The 18,685-nt window shown below is 40.0% G+C and overlaps 2 protein-coding genes across 2 annotated transcripts; one reads left to right on the top strand and one right to left on the bottom strand.

The window, feature by feature from the left end:
• Positions 1 to 6,105: 6,105 nt before the first annotated feature.
• On the bottom strand, positions 6,106 to 10,128 carry LOC119492577 (histone H2A.V). Its single transcript, XM_037777110.1, has 5 exons — positions 9,974 to 10,128; positions 7,836 to 7,913; positions 7,630 to 7,743; positions 7,374 to 7,503; positions 6,106 to 7,164 (listed from the first exon to the last, which is right to left on the bottom strand). Exons 1-5 carry the CDS (start codon positions 9,974 to 9,976, stop codon positions 7,103 to 7,105), a joined length of 387 nt encoding a protein of 128 aa, XP_037633038.1. The 5' UTR covers positions 9,977 to 10,128; the 3' UTR covers positions 6,106 to 7,102.
• A 1,706-nt stretch (positions 10,129 to 11,834) lies between these two features.
• On the top strand, positions 11,835 to 15,110 carry LOC119492576 (transcriptional activator protein Pur-beta). The gene has a single exon (XM_037777108.1). It carries the CDS (start codon positions 11,872 to 11,874, stop codon positions 12,841 to 12,843), a length of 972 nt encoding a protein of 323 aa, XP_037633036.1. The 5' UTR covers positions 11,835 to 11,871; the 3' UTR covers positions 12,844 to 15,110.
• The last annotated feature ends 3,575 nt before the right edge of the window (positions 15,111 to 18,685 follow it).

Raw genomic sequence — 18,685 nt, 5'->3', positions numbered from 1 at the left:
TCATTCTAAGCTAAAACACAACGATTCTTATTTTCAGGTGATTATACACTAATGAAAACATAGTTATGAATATTATATTCTATTTCTGCTAATAGATCCCTCGACATGTTACATAGTGGCCCTTTAAGAGGTGCTGGATTATTTACATGATACTATCATATGTGTATTATTAACATGATATCAATATTTCATTTTAATTATCACAGTTATCGTCACTACCGGTATATCGCGACACCCCTAATTTGACCCAATGAAATATACTTATGTGCAGCGCATTCATGACTCTCTTGTTGATTGAGGATGAACCTAGTTTTTAAAAATAGGAAGCTTACACTAGTTTTTTTACATGATTTACCAAAAACAAGCGTCTAAAGTGATGATTTCTTTAAGGTTTTACTGATGATGTTTTCATGCTGCGAAGAAACATTTTAATTTTTTCATCAGTCAAACATTGAGACTACATCATGAGTTTTCTGTTTTCAAAAACAAGATTTTTTTTCCCCAGAAAATGATTTAAAACAAAACGCTTTCAGATATTCATTACAGATTGAATGGCAACTCTTGTTACAGCATCCAGCAATAGAAACTTTTCTGAATCATTACCTTAAACATTGTCACTTTTTGCGTGGTGCGTTTGAGGCGTCTCGCTGCAGAAGAGAATGGGAGCTGAAGGCTGACCTCTGGCTGTCACCCTCCCACCGTCCTCAAGAGAAAACTGTATAGACAGACGGAGAGAGAGATGTAAGAATAAACAAATGATTCACGCTCTTTGAAGATGTGAGGCAGCTGCATCTTTCATGTGCTCCCTGCTGAGGCTCGCACCCATGTGGACAATACATCTCATGTCACATTTGATCAGAGGAATCTTTACTACATGTGTTGGGCTTCCTGAGTTTGCAGCAGTTTCATAACCAACTTTGTCTCGGAGTGTTTGTCAGCATCAGCTTCACTGTATCTGCAGGATTAGATGTTCTATTTTGGTGGCATATTTTATGTTGTGTTTCTGCTGCACTTCTCAGAGATCACCTGTCAGTCAAACTGAGTTTTTAGTGTTGTTTTCTTTCTCTGATCAGCTAGAAGGCTATCTATCACTGCTTGTGCTGTGACAGGAATAGTTCATTTTAAGCCACAAGACAGGGATGGACATGTCGGTCAGTAAGTCCACCACTGAAATATCTCAACAACTATTGGATGGATCGCCATAAAATGTTGAACAAACAGTGAATTACTTTTGTGATCCCCTGACTTTTCCTCTAGCGCCACCAAGAGACTGCAACACGTTCTCCTCCCAACTCGTCGCATACTGCTGCTTTGTCATGGTCCTTGTAGATCCACTTTAGGTTTAGGAAACAAAATCACTTTGTTAGGTTTAGGAACAAACAACATGGTTGGGATCAAAAACTACTATGTTTGTAAAGTGAAAATGTGAATTGACATTGTGAACATGGGAAAAAACAAACTGCTGATTGTAACATTAAAGTGAAACTTAACGTACGGGACACAAACAGCGGTCTCCTGGATGAAAGCCTTGTGTTTGTTGGACCGTTCCACCTGTCCTCCCGCCTGTCCGGTGTGTGTTTTTACGCTCTTTAAACTACGTCACGTGTGTTTCATTATGACACGGATGAGTTTACATTGCAGTTAATAGAAAGCCTGATGCATCTCATACATGTGCTAAAGGGTGCCTTGTGCAGCGGTATTGTACGCCGACTGCTGTTTTGAAGCCTTGAGTTCGGCATTTTGCCCGTCGCCATCTTGGTTTTTTGCAACCAGAAGTGACACGAGAGGGTGGTGCTAAGTACAACCGAATGCTGAATAAGACATTTTAAGTCGACCAAAATGTTACAATTAACTTTCATCAACTGAAAACACACTGTGAAAGGATTAAAGTTGTAAGACGAAAACACGGACAACTCCCACACCGGACAACGCTGAAGTAATGACCTGTCAATCACAAGGTAGCCACGCTGTAGTCAACGGCGAGAAACTAATCATTTAATAGTTTTGATCCCGTTTGAATTGCAATTTTGCAAAATCTCAGTTTGTTGTAAAACTGTTGAAGTATAAGACTGTGAAAATATGTAATTAGAAAGACTACACAACCAAAAGAGGCGTAAGTGACGTCTCTCTTTCTGAAGCTACGACGCCTGTGTGTTTCGTAATGGGATGTACTCACACCAGCAACGGGTCTCGCTCGTTCTTTCACTTCCCGGCTGATAAAAAGACCACGAGTCCCTGGATAAAACACATCAGGTAAGATAACGTTTCATTTGTGCGAGCAACATAGCTAAGTTAGCTAGCTAGCTAGTGTTGGTGACGTATATTGTGCAAGACGAGAGATGTTGTTCACTGAGCGGTTTCACAAAAAAACTAAATGATTCTACGACAAACCTACGACTGTCTTGACTTGCAAAATTATCTTTTAGATTGACAAACGTGTGATTCATGGCGCAATTCAAACAGTATAAACAATATTTGTCTCTCGCTGTTGACTACCGTACATACTTTTTCCAAAATAAGGTCACACGGGGTCCACCGGAAGGGGATGGACTTCGCCTCTCTATGGTCTATTTGACTCTAAATGGGACCATAATTTACTAAATGAACATCATGCTGTATTGAAAAAGACTTGAAACTATTGTTTGAGACCATAAACTCATGTTTACAATGTTTACTGAGGTAATAAATCAAGTGAGAAGTAGGCTCATTCTCTCATAGACTTCTATACAATCAGACTTATTTGTGCAACCAGAGGAGTCGCCCCCTGCTGGCTATTAGAAAGAATGCAAGTTTAAGGCACTTCAGCTTTGGCTTCACTTCTCAGACACGGAGGTAGCCGACTGTTTACGACCAAACACCTGAAAAACTAGTAACTCTCCCATCAGCCTCAGCTGTACTTTTAGTACTGTTACAAATGTTACGTTGGTAAGATGGTGAACATACTGCTAAATATCAGCATGTTAGCATGTACTCACAGCTCTTCTAGAACAAACAGCTGCTTTAGCAAGTGTAAAAGCCATCAGTTTTCCAGAAGACCTACCTCACAGCAAATGCAAACACACAAATACAGCAAAACAGCTCTGACTCTAATTTAGAAGACGTTGTGTTCCTCCAGTTAAATCTTGAAAATATGTCCATTTGTGGCTGGTAAATTGTCAAAATGGTATTAAATCAGTGTGACTCAGATCTGAGGTTTGTCAGACTGTGGGCCTCAGGACGATAGTGGAGTTATTGCTGTTCTTGCAAAGGTCAGTCCTGTTAGTGTTGTAATAAGATCCTCGCCGTCCGCGTTGGGCTGTGAGCCCCACGCAGCTGAAAGAGCATGTTTTATCATTTCAGAGTCATTACACCTCTGAGTCAGACAGGAGTAAACAAAACTTTGTTTTAATGAACCAGTTTTCTGTTCCCGTCACCCTCGGAGCTGCTTGTTCTTCTGCAGTCGTACTCATCTCTTCCACATCATTTGCAGCTCATATAACAAGAAGTTTTTCTGACACTTCAGCCAGTGGGAGCAACAAAGGAAATAATGAGACGAGCATGACGCCGAGGTGTTGTTGGGATACAAAGGAGTAAAATATAGTTAGACTATTGTTTCTGTAAGGGAATTAAAGCTAATCAGGCTTCTGATGAATGATAATGGAAATAAAAGAATGGGCCCTTTTTAACACAGATGTAATTGATTTAATGAATTATGGTGCCATTCTATTTAGTGTGTCAGCCATTCCAGTGAGCCAGCATGCCCAATACCAGGACCCTGACCAACCTAAATGGAACAGGGCCATAATTAAGGTTATTAATTACAACCTGTGTTTACCCTGTGTGACAAAGAGAGGTGGGGACAATAAGTTGAAAGTAGACTAGCCGACAACGCCACCTGGGGACTTGCACCCCAGGAAATACTGAACAGAACCGTGAATACTTTTCTGGTAAATCAGCCGATTAGACTGTTGTCAGGCTATGAAATAGGCGTTATCAGTCGCTATAAGACCCATAGATGTGGGTCAATAAGGGCCTACTATAGCCACTAGTAGATTTTATGTTCTATTCACATGGTATTTTTAATTATGACAGGAGCAGAAGCGGAAGTCGGGCACTGTAGTATAGACTTGTGAAGCTCCATGAGGGGTGGAGGTTGAAACACAGGGTTTTCACCCAGGAGACCGGAGTTTGCATCCCGTGTGAAACCAACAATGTGTGGTTGTCTTTGTTTTGTTTTTTTGCCTAAACCTAAAGAAGTTGTAGTTTTATTGCCTAAACCTAAAGAAGCCTTTCTGTTTGTGTTCAAAGCGTGATGTTTCGTTCAGTTTTACAACATGTTAGATTGTGTTGCTTTTAAGTTTCACTTTCACAATGAAGTAGGCCCCTACTGACCCACATCTATGGTGCTTATAGCGACTGATAACGCCTATTTAATGGCCTGATAACAGTCGAATCGGGTGGGCAAATGGATAAGGCACACAGATTCGTTACTGATGAAGCAGAGATGCATTTGCAAGAGATGTCAAATATTTTATTGGAATTAATCAAAGAAAAAGCACTAAATAAGATGGGACTGGAGCTGTAGTGAAAGAAAAGATGATTAAACAGATTAAAAATTATTTTAATTTTATTTTATGATATCTTAAAAAAGGCCTAATACGAAATTTAAAATATAATGTTACCTTAAAATATTACAGCTGCCAGTCTAAAATTAAACTAAACAAAAAAAAGCTGGTGCATGACAAAGAATTGTTAAGGATAAGCAGCTGAACCATGAGACAGGGTAAGGTAAATGTCACACGGTAAAAGCTAAAACCACGAAAGCAAAAGTCTCGATAAACACATGGTTTAAATGTCAAACTACAGTTTAAACCAGCGATTTCACATACCTGCAGAAACACCAAAACTACAACAGCATGCAGGCAGAAGCAAGAGGTGCCTCATATAACCTGGCCTGATTGGTGGGTTGGTGGAGGAGGAGTCAGGTAAGGGGCTGCGTTCAAGAACTGCACTCACTATTAGTATAGGGGGAACCAATAAAATGCACTAATCATGAAAACTGTGAAAATGGCATATTGCTGCAAGAGTGATGTTGTTAAAGTTATAGAAAAGAGTTTGAATATACTTGCCAATTTCTTCTTTTTTTTTTAAGTTTTCCTATTTAAAATCCTATTTGCATGAAATATTGCAGCCATTAAATACTGGCAGCTTAGATTGTAACTCATTATACATTAATATAAGCCAATAACTTTATTCTAATTAACTCTAATTTCTAGCAGGTAAAGAATACAAACTGTATGAGATGAATCGTGTTTTTACATCTCTTAAGCCTTCTCAGTGAAATATTGTAAAAACCTGATTAAAAGATTAGATCAAATAAAATCCTGACCTCATGACATGTGACTTTTTTTTTTAATTAAGTAAATTATATTTTATATCCATCTTATTTCTGTAATGTATTGTTTCTGCAGTAGGTTTGCCTCATTTAGCATTTCTTCCAACTATATTGTGATATCGTCGGATATCAATTCCCAGATAGAGAGACTTCATCTTCAGTCGAGCTGACTTTATTGCAACTTAACAGCATTACAACATGCCCAACATGGGGGTACAGTCTCTGCTGCCCGGGCTGTATGCACACTGCACCTCTAATCCTACTATGTGTATGGCATTGGAGCCCTCTATTGGCTCTGGGCTGTAATAACAACCAACAGTCCATTCATAACATATATGTTCCCTGAATATTTGATGCATGTATGCCGCAGATGTGTTTGGCCGAAGGAAGAATATTATATGTGCTGTATATCTCTACTTATTGATTAATGGAAAGGAAAGTGATGCAATTCAACTGCCAGTGGCTCCCCCTGCTGGTATGATGTAAACCTGCAGGACAAATCCTCAAGTGAGACTGTTGGAAATTAAGAATTGATGCTTTGTCAGATGACCAAAATGTAAATTAAGTCAAACTATAAACATATAGGCTACTCTTCAACTAAAACTCCATAAAAAGAAACCACACTGAAAATGCAGAAACTCACTCGTAACAATTGTTCTAGATAATTGAACCAACTTCTCTTGCTGGATTATTTCCTAAAATGTAAATATTCAAGAAACAAACCAAACATATTGCAGTTTCGTTCATGTATTATTGGACAGCCATGGCACCTTACATATAAGACTCATCATATTCAAAACTGTAAAAATAATCCCAGTAGTTGTTTCAAGCAAAGGATAACATGCAACGGGTATTTATTCAAAGATAATATAAGTCATTTCCCTGAACACGTAGCTTTTTTTGACTTCTTTACTTGAAAAATGGAATGGAACTTTAAGTCTGGACATTTCAGTTTGTGTATACATTTAGGTACTGTGAATACATTTTATAACACGGATATGGTTCAACCCATCTTCTCCAAATATGAGGGGACCAACTATATAGTAGTGATATGTACTTGACATATGGCTCCACAGAACTGCAGGATCAGTGTCACCTGATCACACTTCGCTTTAAGGTTAACACATTTGTTGAAGTGCTATAAACAAAACACTGTAGCAGAAGTTTGCAATAACTTCTTTTCAATGATTTTTCATTTTGATGTAAAATAATAATAAAAAAAAAAAATATTCAACTTTTAATACATCACTGTGTGCAGTTCAAAATATTACATTAGGTCAAAAGGGGAAAAAGCACCATCTCACAATTTGTTGTTGTTACCTAATTTTCTGTCCAAAAGAAAAACATCTCCTTAAAAACTTGTATTATAGTAAATATTGTAACTTCAAGAAAATAACCACAAAACAAGTTTTTTTTTTATATAAAAAACGGTTTTAACAATTTCTTTTCAGTATAAAACATTACAGAGTCCCAGGCCAATCAAACAAATTCACTGTCATTTGAAAGAATAATGAACTCCCCAGTCAAACGTTCTACAATAACATACAAAGGGGATTTTTTTGACGTTAAGGGGTTTTCTGAACTTTTTTTTTTCTAGTTATGGGAAAATATTACAACACAAATCCTAACAATCACTCTTTGTTTGCTATAATATTAATAAAAAAGAACAAATGTGAACTCCTGGTCCTATCAAAGCCCAAGCCCCGAAATTTCTGGTCAACGTGGCATCTATGCAGTCTTCTGCTGGCCCTTCTTCCCAATGAGGGATTTGTGGATGTGGGGAATGACACCTGAAAACAAAACAAACAAATATTTAGCAAGATTTAATGTTTCATGCAAAGGTAGCTGTAAATATTTCTACAGAATGATTAGGATAGAAATAGCAGAGCACATTAACACCATGGAAGCAAATATGATGCTCATACAATCGAGACTAAAACATGAAAGAACATAGGAAAAATAAAACAGAAATAATGTATTTTGGAAGCCGTCAGCTCACCTCCTCCAGCAATTGTTGCCTTGATAAGGGAGTCCAACTCTTCGTCACCACGGATGGCCAGCTGCAAGTGACGGGGAGTGATACGCTTCACCTTCAAGTCTTTGGAGGCATTGCCTGCCAACTCTAGTACCTGAGAACAAAGGTTACCACGAGCAGACATTAACGCTAAAAGCACCATCTCACACAGAAACACTGCCTGACGTGACATCCAGTGCCACGGTTAATCACAAACATCCACAAAATGGGGCAGGCTTACTTCAGCGGTGAGGTACTCGAGGATAGCTGCACTGTACACAGCTGCCGTGGCTCCTACACGACCGTGGCTGGTTGTGCGAGTCTTCAAGTGCCTGTGGATACGACCCACTGGGAACTTGGCAGGAAACAGACAAGAAACAGTGGTTAAGTGAAACAAAACGTATGCGGTTAAGCCACAAACAGACATACGAAGATTGAAAGATTTACCTGCAGCCCAGCCCTCTGGGAGCGAGACACTGCTTTCGCCTTGGCTTTGCCACTGTCTTTTCCTGCCTTGCCACCAGCCTATAGGGAGGATTTCAAGAAACAAGAGAAATCAGAGTAGAAAGTGAGAGGAGCAAAACAAATGTGCGAGGCTACAGTGTTAGGATTTTGTGCAATAGTTCCTGAATTACAAAAAAACACCACCTCATATTTTGAAAATTAGTGGGCTGGGGAGTTTTCCAAAGCCAGATATAAGTGCATTAAGTGGTTACATTGCAAGAAACAAAATTCAACAAATGAGAAAGTCAACACTAAACTCTACTATTACCTTCATTAGGTAATGTAATGTTAAAGATGCCCAGTTAAACAGTTGTCGCTTTCCAGCCAATCACATATATAACAAATCGAAAAGGTGGTCACGATAATGGCTAATGTATATAACATGTAAAGAGAAAAAAAAAACAACAACTTAGAAACAAAACAATAAAAGGTGCGAAAACTTATAAAAGGGTCAATTCTGACCAATAACATGCAGGATGCTGCCAAACAGTGACTCCTCCGATTTAACTTTTCATTAATTTTTAACAAATTAAAAGTTTTCCCCTCACAGAGTCACTTAGCAGCATATAAAACCACAGTTAAGTCTACTTTATTGTCCATGTTTTCAGGGCTGATTTGAGAGACTTTGTGTGGTCAACTACTAAAACAACAAAATCTAGTGTTAGATTTCATACAATAGCTCCTGAATAAATAAAAAAAACACCACCTCATATTTTGCAAATTAGTTTGCTGGGGAGTTTTCCAAAACCAGATATAAGTGCATTAAGTGGTTACATTGCAAGAAACAATTCAACAAATGAGAAAGTCAACACTAAAAAGGCACAGTATTAGGTACTCTACTATTACCTTCAATAGGTAATGTTAAAGATGCCCAGTTAAACAGTGGTCGCTTTCCCGCCCATCACATATATAACAAATCAAAGAGGTGGTCACGATAATGGTTAATGTATATATTACATGTAAAAAAAATAAAAGGTGAGAAAACTAATAAAAAGGCTATTCTGACTAAAACCTGCTGTTGGCTGTCAGCAGGATGCTGCTAAGTGACTCCTCTTTAAGACGACAAAACATTTAACTTTTCATTCATTTTTAACAGATTAAAAGTTCCCCTCACTCAGCAGCACATAAATCACACAGTTAATTCTCCTGTTTTCAGGGCTGATTTTGGGAGACTTTGTGTGGTCAACTACTAAGACAACAAAATCTAGTGTTGGGATTTTGTGCAATAGCTCCTGAATAACAAAAATAACACCACCTCATATTTTACACATTAGTGGGCTGGGGAGTTTTCCAAAGCCAGATATGAGTGCAATAAGTGGTTACATTGCAAAAACTAAATTCAACAAATGAGAAAGTCAACACTAAACTCTACTATTACATTAATTAGGTAAGCTTAAAGATGCCCAATTAAACAGTGGTCGCTTTCCCGCCAATGACATAGATAACAAATAAAAGAGGTAGTCACGATAATGGTTCATGTATATAATATGTATATTAAAAAAACAACTTAGAAACAAAACAATAAAAGGTGAGAAAACTAATAAAAGGGCAATTCTAACAAAAACATGCTGTTGTCTGTCAGCAGGATGCTGCTAAGTGACTCCTCTTTAAGACGGTTTAAGACGACAAAACATTGACGTTTTCATTCATTTTGAACACATTAAAAGCTCCCCTCACAGAGTCACTTAGCAGCACATACATCACAGTTGATTCTCATGTTTTCAGGGCTGGTTTGGGAGACTTTGTGTGGTCAACTACTAAGCTAATAAACTAAGCATGCTAATGGCTGCTGCTGCTGCTAATCCACATTTCATAAGAGGCCAAAGCGTAAAAAAAGACTCAACTATGAATCAAATTAAACACTCAACTTGTGCAAAACAGGAATCATTAACCACAACGCGAATCTAATGTCACCTTTTTAACGAAATGTGCATTAAAAGCTCGACTTCTCCAGCTAGCTCTGATGCTAACACGCTAGCTGACAGTTAGCTCTTTATCAACACCTTTCTGCTCGGATTTACTCAACAACACTTCTCTACAGTTTACACATTCATTACAGTATACATATACCGATGTCTTACCATTTTTTCCTTCTCGTTATTTGATTGAAGTGGAGCAAGATAAGCAAACAAATGTCGGGCTCTCTTTCCCCCGAAAAAGCAAAAGAAACAATAAAACCTCCTTTCGCAAAATCCTTTTTACATGCAACCCCTCGTGGGAAGTCCTCCGCAGCCAATCGGATTGCGCTTTGATACTTCGAATCTCTGTCTCGACCAATCACAGAAGGGCTTGCAGAAGAGTCACCCATCCCCCACCCTTAAATAAGATCATCATCGTGCCTAGGCTTTTTTTTTTTTTGCACACGGAACCAACAAGTAGGCGGGACTTAGTGTGTGTGTGTGTGTGTGTGTGTGTGTGTGTGTGTGTGTGTGTGTGTGTCCTTCCATGGGGGGGCATCCATCCACCCCAAAAAATGTACAAAATACATTAATCAGGAGGCCGTAGTTGGAATTAACTCTTCAATTTCAGTACAAGGACACGCATAACTATTTCATATACAAGTAGTTGTCATAAAAGTGGTTATGCCAACAGTAAAGTCACCAACGGACACATTCTCCGTCGTGGATGTCCGTTAAACATGATGTTTAATACTGTGACGGGTAGTGATGTGTCGGTCGCGAACGAGTCGGTTCAAAGAGCCGGCTCTTGTAAGTGAACGATAAGAGCCGGCTCCCGTCCGAGAGCCGTTTTTTTTGTTGTTTTTAATCAAAGGGACTGTTTGTAACTTTTTGAGCGTATAAATGTACCGGGTCGGGACACATTCGCGCTCGCGTGTGGCCGTGTCTCTCCTCTTCTGCCTGCTTGCCCTTCACTCACACACACCCCGCGCGTCCTCGCTGTCTCGCTCCACCTCTAGACGTGAACGTGCGCTCACTCCACGCTGCAGAAGAGTTAGTTTAGCTCTGAGAATATGTAGTGAATGTACAGTGGACGTTTGTGCAGAAATAAATGCTGCAGCTCCTCCAAACCTACAGAGGTTTCCCGTGTCTCGTGAAGTGACGGGGCTCCGCAGAGAGAAACGTTATCGTCTCCGACCGGGTGCTGGTGTCTCCCTCTGGCCGCGGTCAGGAGGCTGGAGCAGGAAAAAAGCTAACACTAGGATCAGCATTGATTCATGGAGAGACCTTTGTCTGGTCAGCTAACATTACTGCCGAGCAGGTGAAATATAGAGTGATATTGTGGTTTTAGCTGACGTGTGTCGCCTCACTGTTTTGAGTGATGCTCGTTCATGTCTACTTAGAGCGAGCACAAGCGCGAGCCCAACGCTGAATTTCGTTGACTTCACGGCCACAGGTGTCGCTGTTAACGAGCAATTCGGAAAGTTACAAATAATCCCTTTAATTCAATGCAGAATGATAGGACAATTTTCTCCGCACCACTGACTGTGACTGAATGTTAGTGATGTTACGTGCTGTAACATGATGTTTAATACCGACGATAATTTAAGTGATATATGTGCACACGCATCATACACAACATAAGTGAAAAAAATTAAGTTGCCGTCTGGGAGCCGTCTCTTCTTGGTTGAGCTGAGCCAAATGATCTGGCTCACTAAAAAGAGCCGGAATTCCCATCATCACTAACTGACGTGGAAAGCCGTTATGGACTGTAAATACATTATGTACTTTGAATGTCATCCAGAAGTGCAGGTTACGTTTTTTGGATGACAGGCAGGAGAATTGGCCAATGAAAACGCACGTCCTCTATCTGATGTTGTGATTGACAGCAGCAGAGAGCCAATCAGAGCCCGGCAACATTCCCGATTGGCAGCAGCAGCGGACCAATCAGAGGCTGATGTTTGTGATTGACACTAGAGGCGACCAATCAGAGCCCAGTAAACCATCCGTCAGGTTTCGAGGAGGAGGAGGGAGGTGTGGGGGTCAAAGATACGCAGAGAAACGGGCTGCTGGTGGCGAAGATGGCGGATGGGGATAGTGGCAGTGAGCGCGGTGGTGGCGGCAGCAGCAGCGGCGGTGGCGGCGGAGGCGGAGGGGGTGGAGGAGGCAGCGGTGGATTCCAGCACTACCAGCGGGAAGCGGAGACCCAGGAGCTGGCCTCGAAGCGGCTGGACATTCAGAACAAACGCTTCTACCTCGACGTGAAGCAGAACGCCAAAGGCCGGTTCATCAAAATCGCGGAGGTCGGCGCCGGCGGCTCTAAAAGCCGGCTGACTCTCTCCATGTCAGTGGCGGCCGAGTTCCGCGACTACCTCGGGGACTTCATAGAGCACTACGCCCAGCTGGGGCCTAGCACTCCGGAGCAGATCGCTCAATCATCCGGCGGCGGTGGTGGGGATGACACCGGGCCTAGACGGGCCTTGAAGAGCGAGTTCCTGGTGCGGGAGAACCGAAAATACTACCTCGATTTGAAGGAGAACCAGCGGGGGAGGTTTCTCCGGATCCGGCAGACCGTGAATAGAGGCCCTGGGTTCGGCGTCGGAGTCGGTGGCATCCCGGGAGCTGGCTTACAGGCCGGGCAAACCATTGCACTCCCGGCTCAAGGTTTAATAGAGTTCCGCGACGCCTTGGCCAAGTTGATAGACGACTACGGCGGAGATGAGGAGGAGCTGACCGGTGGAGGTGGAGGAGGAGGCGCAGGAGGCTACAGCGAGCTCCCGGAGGGCACCTCCATCATGGTGGATTCCAAGCGGTTCTTCTTCGACGTGGGCTCCAACAAGTACGGCGTTTTCTTGCGGGTGAGCGAAGTGAAGCCCAGCTACAGGAACTCTATAACTATCCCCTTCAAGGCGTGGGGCAAGTTCGGAGGAGCGTTCAGCCGCTACGCCGAGGAAATGAAAGAGATCCAGGAGAGGCACCGGGACAAGATGTACGAGAGGAGAGGAGCCGGAGGAGAGGAGTCGGAGGAGGGCGACGACGTGGAAGACGATTGATGGAGATGGAGATGGATGGATGGATGGAGAGAGAAGGTGGCTACTTGTGATGAAGCTGACAACAACATGATGCAAAAAGCCTGGCGATAAACAACAAGAGATGGATAGGAACGACTATTCTGTGCATGACGAATCGAACTTAAAAATGCTAAAATATATATATTTGACTGAGAAAATTACTGTCTATATAAGAGAAATCATGTCCCTAAAGTTTAGGTGGATGTTATAGCTAAATGCAGACTGCAGTAGTCAGCTCCTGTATGAGATTCCCCATTGATATATATATATAAAACAAATAAATATATATATATATTGGATTTTCTATTTGATAAACTCACATGTAGCCCAGCAAATTAAGTTTGACAGTGCTCAAGTTACACCAATAGGTTACCAGACCCACTTCCTGCTTACTATCCAATGGTAACAGCTCACCTGGACGCTGACCTGTAGTCTGTGTGATGATAACAAGGAAGTGTGACATACTCATACCAGCAGGAGTGAGATAGAGCGCCTGCATCACTCACCATGGCTGTGTGTGTGTGTGTATTTTGTCTAAAAAAATGACCTGTAACGAACAGCTTGCCCCAGACAGACCCACACAACACCCAGAGCCACGGTGTCAGCTATAGGGGGCATCCTTGGCATCTCAGGACATCCACTCGGCCCAGCGAGGTACCATAACGGTAATCTGTTACAAGCACACGACTCATATGGATTCTCTGGACAATCCAAACGGGTCCAAAATGACCTCTCCCCTCCTCTTCCCTCCCTCCTGGGCATCCCTCAGGTGCTAACCTCCTGCTCCGATAGCTGAAACGTGGTGAGGCGTCCTCACGCGTGACTTGTTTTGTCTCAGGACTGGCTAGTCCAATCTGTATTTTTGGGGTATATCAGCATTACCTGTGCCTGTGCATCATCCTCAAGAGGTTCTGGGTGCAGATCTGGTCAGCCAGTTGCTGCAGTTGAGACGTCTGTGGCAACTGATGATGTCTCATACGATGCAAGCCCACGTTTGACCCCTGTGACCTTTTTGTCAAAGGGGACACGGTGAGCTCGGGCCTCTAGCACTGGTCACGATTTTTTCGAGTTAAAGCTTAATATTGCCGGGCTTGAGCTACGGTCTCCAGGGAATTGACCTTGTTGACCTATTTAGGGTGCGCCATTTGGATCCTTTAATCTTGAACTCAGACCATTAATGACTGAAGCAATATTCAGTCTGATTGTAAGAAAAAATTAGGTCCTCTTGGAAAACAAAACCCACAGTGGGGTGCTGTACCTTAAGAAAAAAAAAAAGAAATATATATATACTGGAAGAGATTTACTTACTAAAAAGATCAAGTATAGATAGGATTATTTTTCAAAAGAGATATATTGAAATATGTCTTAGAAATATGAGACATTTATTAGATAATGCTGCCTAAAGTGGCTTATTTAAAACACTAAACTTGGATGCAACTGTCCAGGGTGATATTTCATACCTGCTTTTTTTCCTAACATTTCTTTTATTCCTTAGAGGAAATTAAGAAGAGTACAACAAATTGATAACAAAGTATGTTATAGCAATTTCTAGAAACCACTTCATTGAAGTAGTTTGTCAGCAAACACTCAGCACTCCAGTTCACTTTACATAGCATCGAGTTGTCCCCTCGTTTCAGTCCACCCGTTTTACCATGTTTTGTCACAAATTGGCTTTCCATCAGTTGCCATACGACGCAAACATAAACACCTGCAATCATCATTGTCTTTAGTGCTCCTTTTTAAGAATATGATATTTTTTGCATGCGTGCTCTTACGCGGAGCTGCCTTGTGTTCTTTTCTTTCGCATATTCTGATTGCTGTATGATGGTATTTATCCATTTTTTGAGAGCGGTTTCAAGTTTTATTTCTTGCAATGGAAACAGTTTAAAGTTTACTTCTCAGCCTAATAAAAAAAAAAGCCACAAAGTCCCCTTGCTTTGGGAAATGTCACTTTCATTGTCCCCACTTCCTTTGGTGTGTAAACCTCTCGTTGAATTTTACTTTACCCACTTCAACACAGCAGAGAAATGCCATATGAAAAAAAAAAAATATACACATGGGAGCAATAGTTTTTTTTTCTTTTCTATTCATATAAATATACTATATATAATATTACACATGAGATTGAACTACATCCTTCTTCCTGTACTGTGTTACGTGAAATGGCAGCTGTTTCAGTCATGTGTGTTCTGCTGTAATATTCTACCAAGTTCCTTTCAACGAGAAATAAAAAAGGTTTTTGCTCAGGAGAGGTGTGTTCTTTTTATCCTCCCACTTATGGCTGGAGGTCACTCTATCTTTACAGGATCAGTGCGACAAAGTTGTTAAGATGTTTCTTGATATTTTTAAGGTAACAGTTAATTTTTTTTATCATTGATTAACCAGCAGATCATTTTTGCAATTAATTGATGCAATATTTGTCCATACAATGTAAAAAAAAATAGCGAAAAATGCTCAGAGACATCTTTAAATTGCATTAGGGATGCACCGATCTGACTTTTTCAGTCCATACCGATAGCGATACATGGGCTTTGGGTATCGGCCGATACTGAGCATCCATCCGATACCAGTGTTAAATTAATCATCTGTACGCCTCACTGTGTGGAAGTGACTGGAATCGTTATTTTATGTGTAAGGCAACAACAGGCGTGACTTAAACATTGCTTTCCTAACTTTGTAAAACTAAATGCAACAAATTAATACATGGATATAAATTTAGTGAATTGTTATTTATTATTAAAATAATAAATCGTACACCAACAACTTGGCCAAAACTTAAACAGGAATTAAAATTCCAGTATATAATGTATATAGTATATAAACATAGAATTTATTTTAATAGATTGGCCCCATTGTCACAATATCTGATCCAGCTATTTGAGTCCGTATCGGCCCGATATCCGATCCGGTATCGGTATGTGTGCAACATAAACTGCTTGATTAGTCTGACGAGCCGTCCAGAATTCAAATATATTAAATTTACAATCATAGAACAGTAAGAAAACCCAGCAAATATTCACATTTTGAGAAGCTGGAAACGGTCATTTTTGGCATTTTGTGTGTAAAGGTAGCAGAATAAAAAGTATAATATTTCACTCTGAAATGAGTAGAAGTATAAAGTAACATAAAATGTAAATACCAGTACCTGCACCTCATACTTAAGTACAGCACTTGAGTAAAAGTACTTTCCACTACTGGCAAGTAAACATTGTCAAAGTAGTTTGACTGATCGTCACCTTTCCAAGACTACATGTTCCGTTCCTGATAAGGTCAGATTTAGAGGGGCTCCAATATTATCTGCAACATCTGTTTTGGCCTTGATGCAATTTCTTAGTACTCAGCAGACGTATATAAATGTCTGCTTATGTTTCAGATACTGAGGGATACAGTGACGAACACAGTGGTGGAAGAAGTTAAGATGTTTTACACAAGTCAAAGTATCAATACCACAATGTTAAAATAGTCCTTTGCAAGTAAATGACCTGTATTCAAAACCTTACTGAAGTAAAAGTGCATACGAATTATCGGCAAATTGTACTTAAAAGTATCAAAAGTAACTCACAATGCAAAATGGCCCCATTCAGAGTTATGTTATATTGATCATTACTGACTCACTAAAATGTAAGCAGCATTTTAATGTTGTTGAGGTGGAGATGATTTGGACTACTTTATACACTGTTGGGTAGTTTAATCTTCAACAATGCTGATCTTATGTGTTACATATATTGTGTTGTTCTGAAAAATAGATCTATCTAAGTCAGTGCAGTGGAGTAGGGTAAAAAGTAGGGCTGTCAATTGATTAAAATATATAATCGCGATTAATCGCATGATCGTCCATAGTTAATCGTGATTAATCATAAATTAATAGCACTTTTTTTATCTGTTCAAAATGTACTTTAAAGGGAGAAGTATTTAATACTCTTATCAACATGGGAGTGGGCAAATATGCTTGCTTTATGCAAATGTATGTATATATCTATTATTGGAAATCAATTAACAACACAAAACAATGACAAATATTGTCCAGAAACCCTCACAGGTACTGCATTTAACATAAAATATATGCTCAAATCATAACATGGCAAACTGCAGCCCAACAGGCAACAACAGCTGTCAGTGTGTCAGTGTGCTGACTTGACTATGACTTGCCCCAAACTGCATGTGATTATCATAATGTGGGCATGTCTTCAAAGGGGAGACTCGTGGGTACCCATAGAACACATTTTCATTCACATATCTTGAGGTCAGAGGTCAAGGGATCCCTTTGAAAATGGCCATGCCAGTTTTGCCACACAAAAATTTAGCGTAAGTTTGGAGCGTTATTTAACCTCCTTCGTGACAAGGTCCATTATATTTGTTCCAAACAGTAAATATGATTTGTTAATGGTCCATCCACGAATGTATTCTTTGGGTTTTTTCTAGTTTCATTTGATGACAGTAGCTTCACTCTAGCTTTAAAACTGAGTCCGCTACAACCTAAAAATCGCAAGTTGTGTTAAAGAAATTAGTGGCGTTAAAACAAATTTGCTTTAACGTGTTATTATCACGTTAACTTTGACAGCCCTAGTAAAAAGTACAATATCTCCCTCTGTGAAGTAGAAAAAGCACCATGAAATGAAAATACTCAAGGAAAGTACCTCAAAACTGTAAGTAAATGTACTTAGTTACATTCCACCACTGGAAGAGGAAGATAAAGATGGAGTGTGCAACTTGGTCCAGGTGTGTTTTTGTGATGGGAGTGTGGGGGTTCAACATTTTAAAGCTTTTTATTACATAGTATTTTTATATAATTTTTCAAAGCAAAAGCTCTAAAGTGCTCAAAACGGAAAAAAAAGGGGAAACGAGAAAAAAAACATCCCCTCATTAAACCAAACATCTAAGAAGCATGGCCGACTGTATCCTTTGAGGTTTGCCTGAAACCTAAAAATACCCAGCCGTATACAGGCATTACATGGTGCAGGTCAACAGGGCAACATGTGAAAGGCCCGACGGGGCGCCTTCCAGTGTACCGTTTTATTTTAGAGGTACTGAAAGTTACCCAGCTGTCGTCAGTCTGTCATCCTCCCCCAGGCGGGGGGAGCATGAATCACTGGATAATCTGCTGACTACTAACTAGAGCACAGACAAAGATTTCAGGTGATGACATAGACACATTATAGTGCACTCTAAATGACCCAGACCTACCAATAAAAAACAAGTAAAAGACTTTTATTGTTCAGCTTCTTTTTATGCTCTCACATACATACTGTATCTATACAGTACTACTGTGTATATTATATATCTGACCTATAGTGTATTCATATTTATTCTACTGTATATACTGTATATTTGACCTATGGTATATTCATATTTATACTGTCTATCTGTATATATCTGACCTATAGTGTATTCATATTTATACTGTCTATACTGTATATGTCTGACCTATAGTGTATTATTATAGTACACCGTAGTCATAAAGCCAGCTATTTATTCTGAATATAATATATGACTATTGCATTTTCTTGTACTAATACCTGCACTGCATATTTTGCCTGTAACTGCTGCAAATGATTAATACTGTATCTAGTGTATTATCTATTGCATCTACCCTTTACTGTTTTTTTCTATATATTATATACATTACTCTGCACTTCTGGTTGGATGTTAAATTGTATGTCATTGTCTCAGAACTTGTACTTTGTGCAATGACAATAAAGTTTGATCTAATCTAATTTTACTTTTTAAAGTCAAATATTCATAAATTCAATTCATGTTGGACATAAAGGTAAATATCTACAAACTGTGTCCCCTGTGAGCTGGAAATCAGAACATTGAGTCTAAT

The sequence above is a fragment of the Sebastes umbrosus genome, chromosome 8, assembly GCF_015220745.1.
Source record: "Sebastes umbrosus isolate fSebUmb1 chromosome 8, fSebUmb1.pri, whole genome shotgun sequence".
Classification (NCBI taxonomy): domain Eukaryota; kingdom Metazoa; phylum Chordata; class Actinopteri; order Perciformes; family Sebastidae; genus Sebastes; species Sebastes umbrosus.
This window is presented reverse-complemented; position numbering and strand designations above follow the sequence as displayed.

Coding starts and splice junctions, on each gene's coding strand:
- LOC119492577 (XM_037777110.1), bottom strand. Junction 7,744..7,835: donor CCCAGAGGGCTGGGCTGCAG/GTAAATCTTTCA, acceptor TTTCCTGCCAAG/TTCCCAGTGGGTCGTATCCA. Junction 7,165..7,373: donor GGCAACAATTGCTGGAGGAG/GTGAGCTGACGG, acceptor TTTTGTTTTCAG/GTGTCATTCCCCACATCCAC.
- LOC119492576 (XM_037777108.1), top strand. CDS start 11,872: ATGGCGGATGGGGATAGTGGCAGTGAGCGCGGTGGTGGCGGCAGCAGC.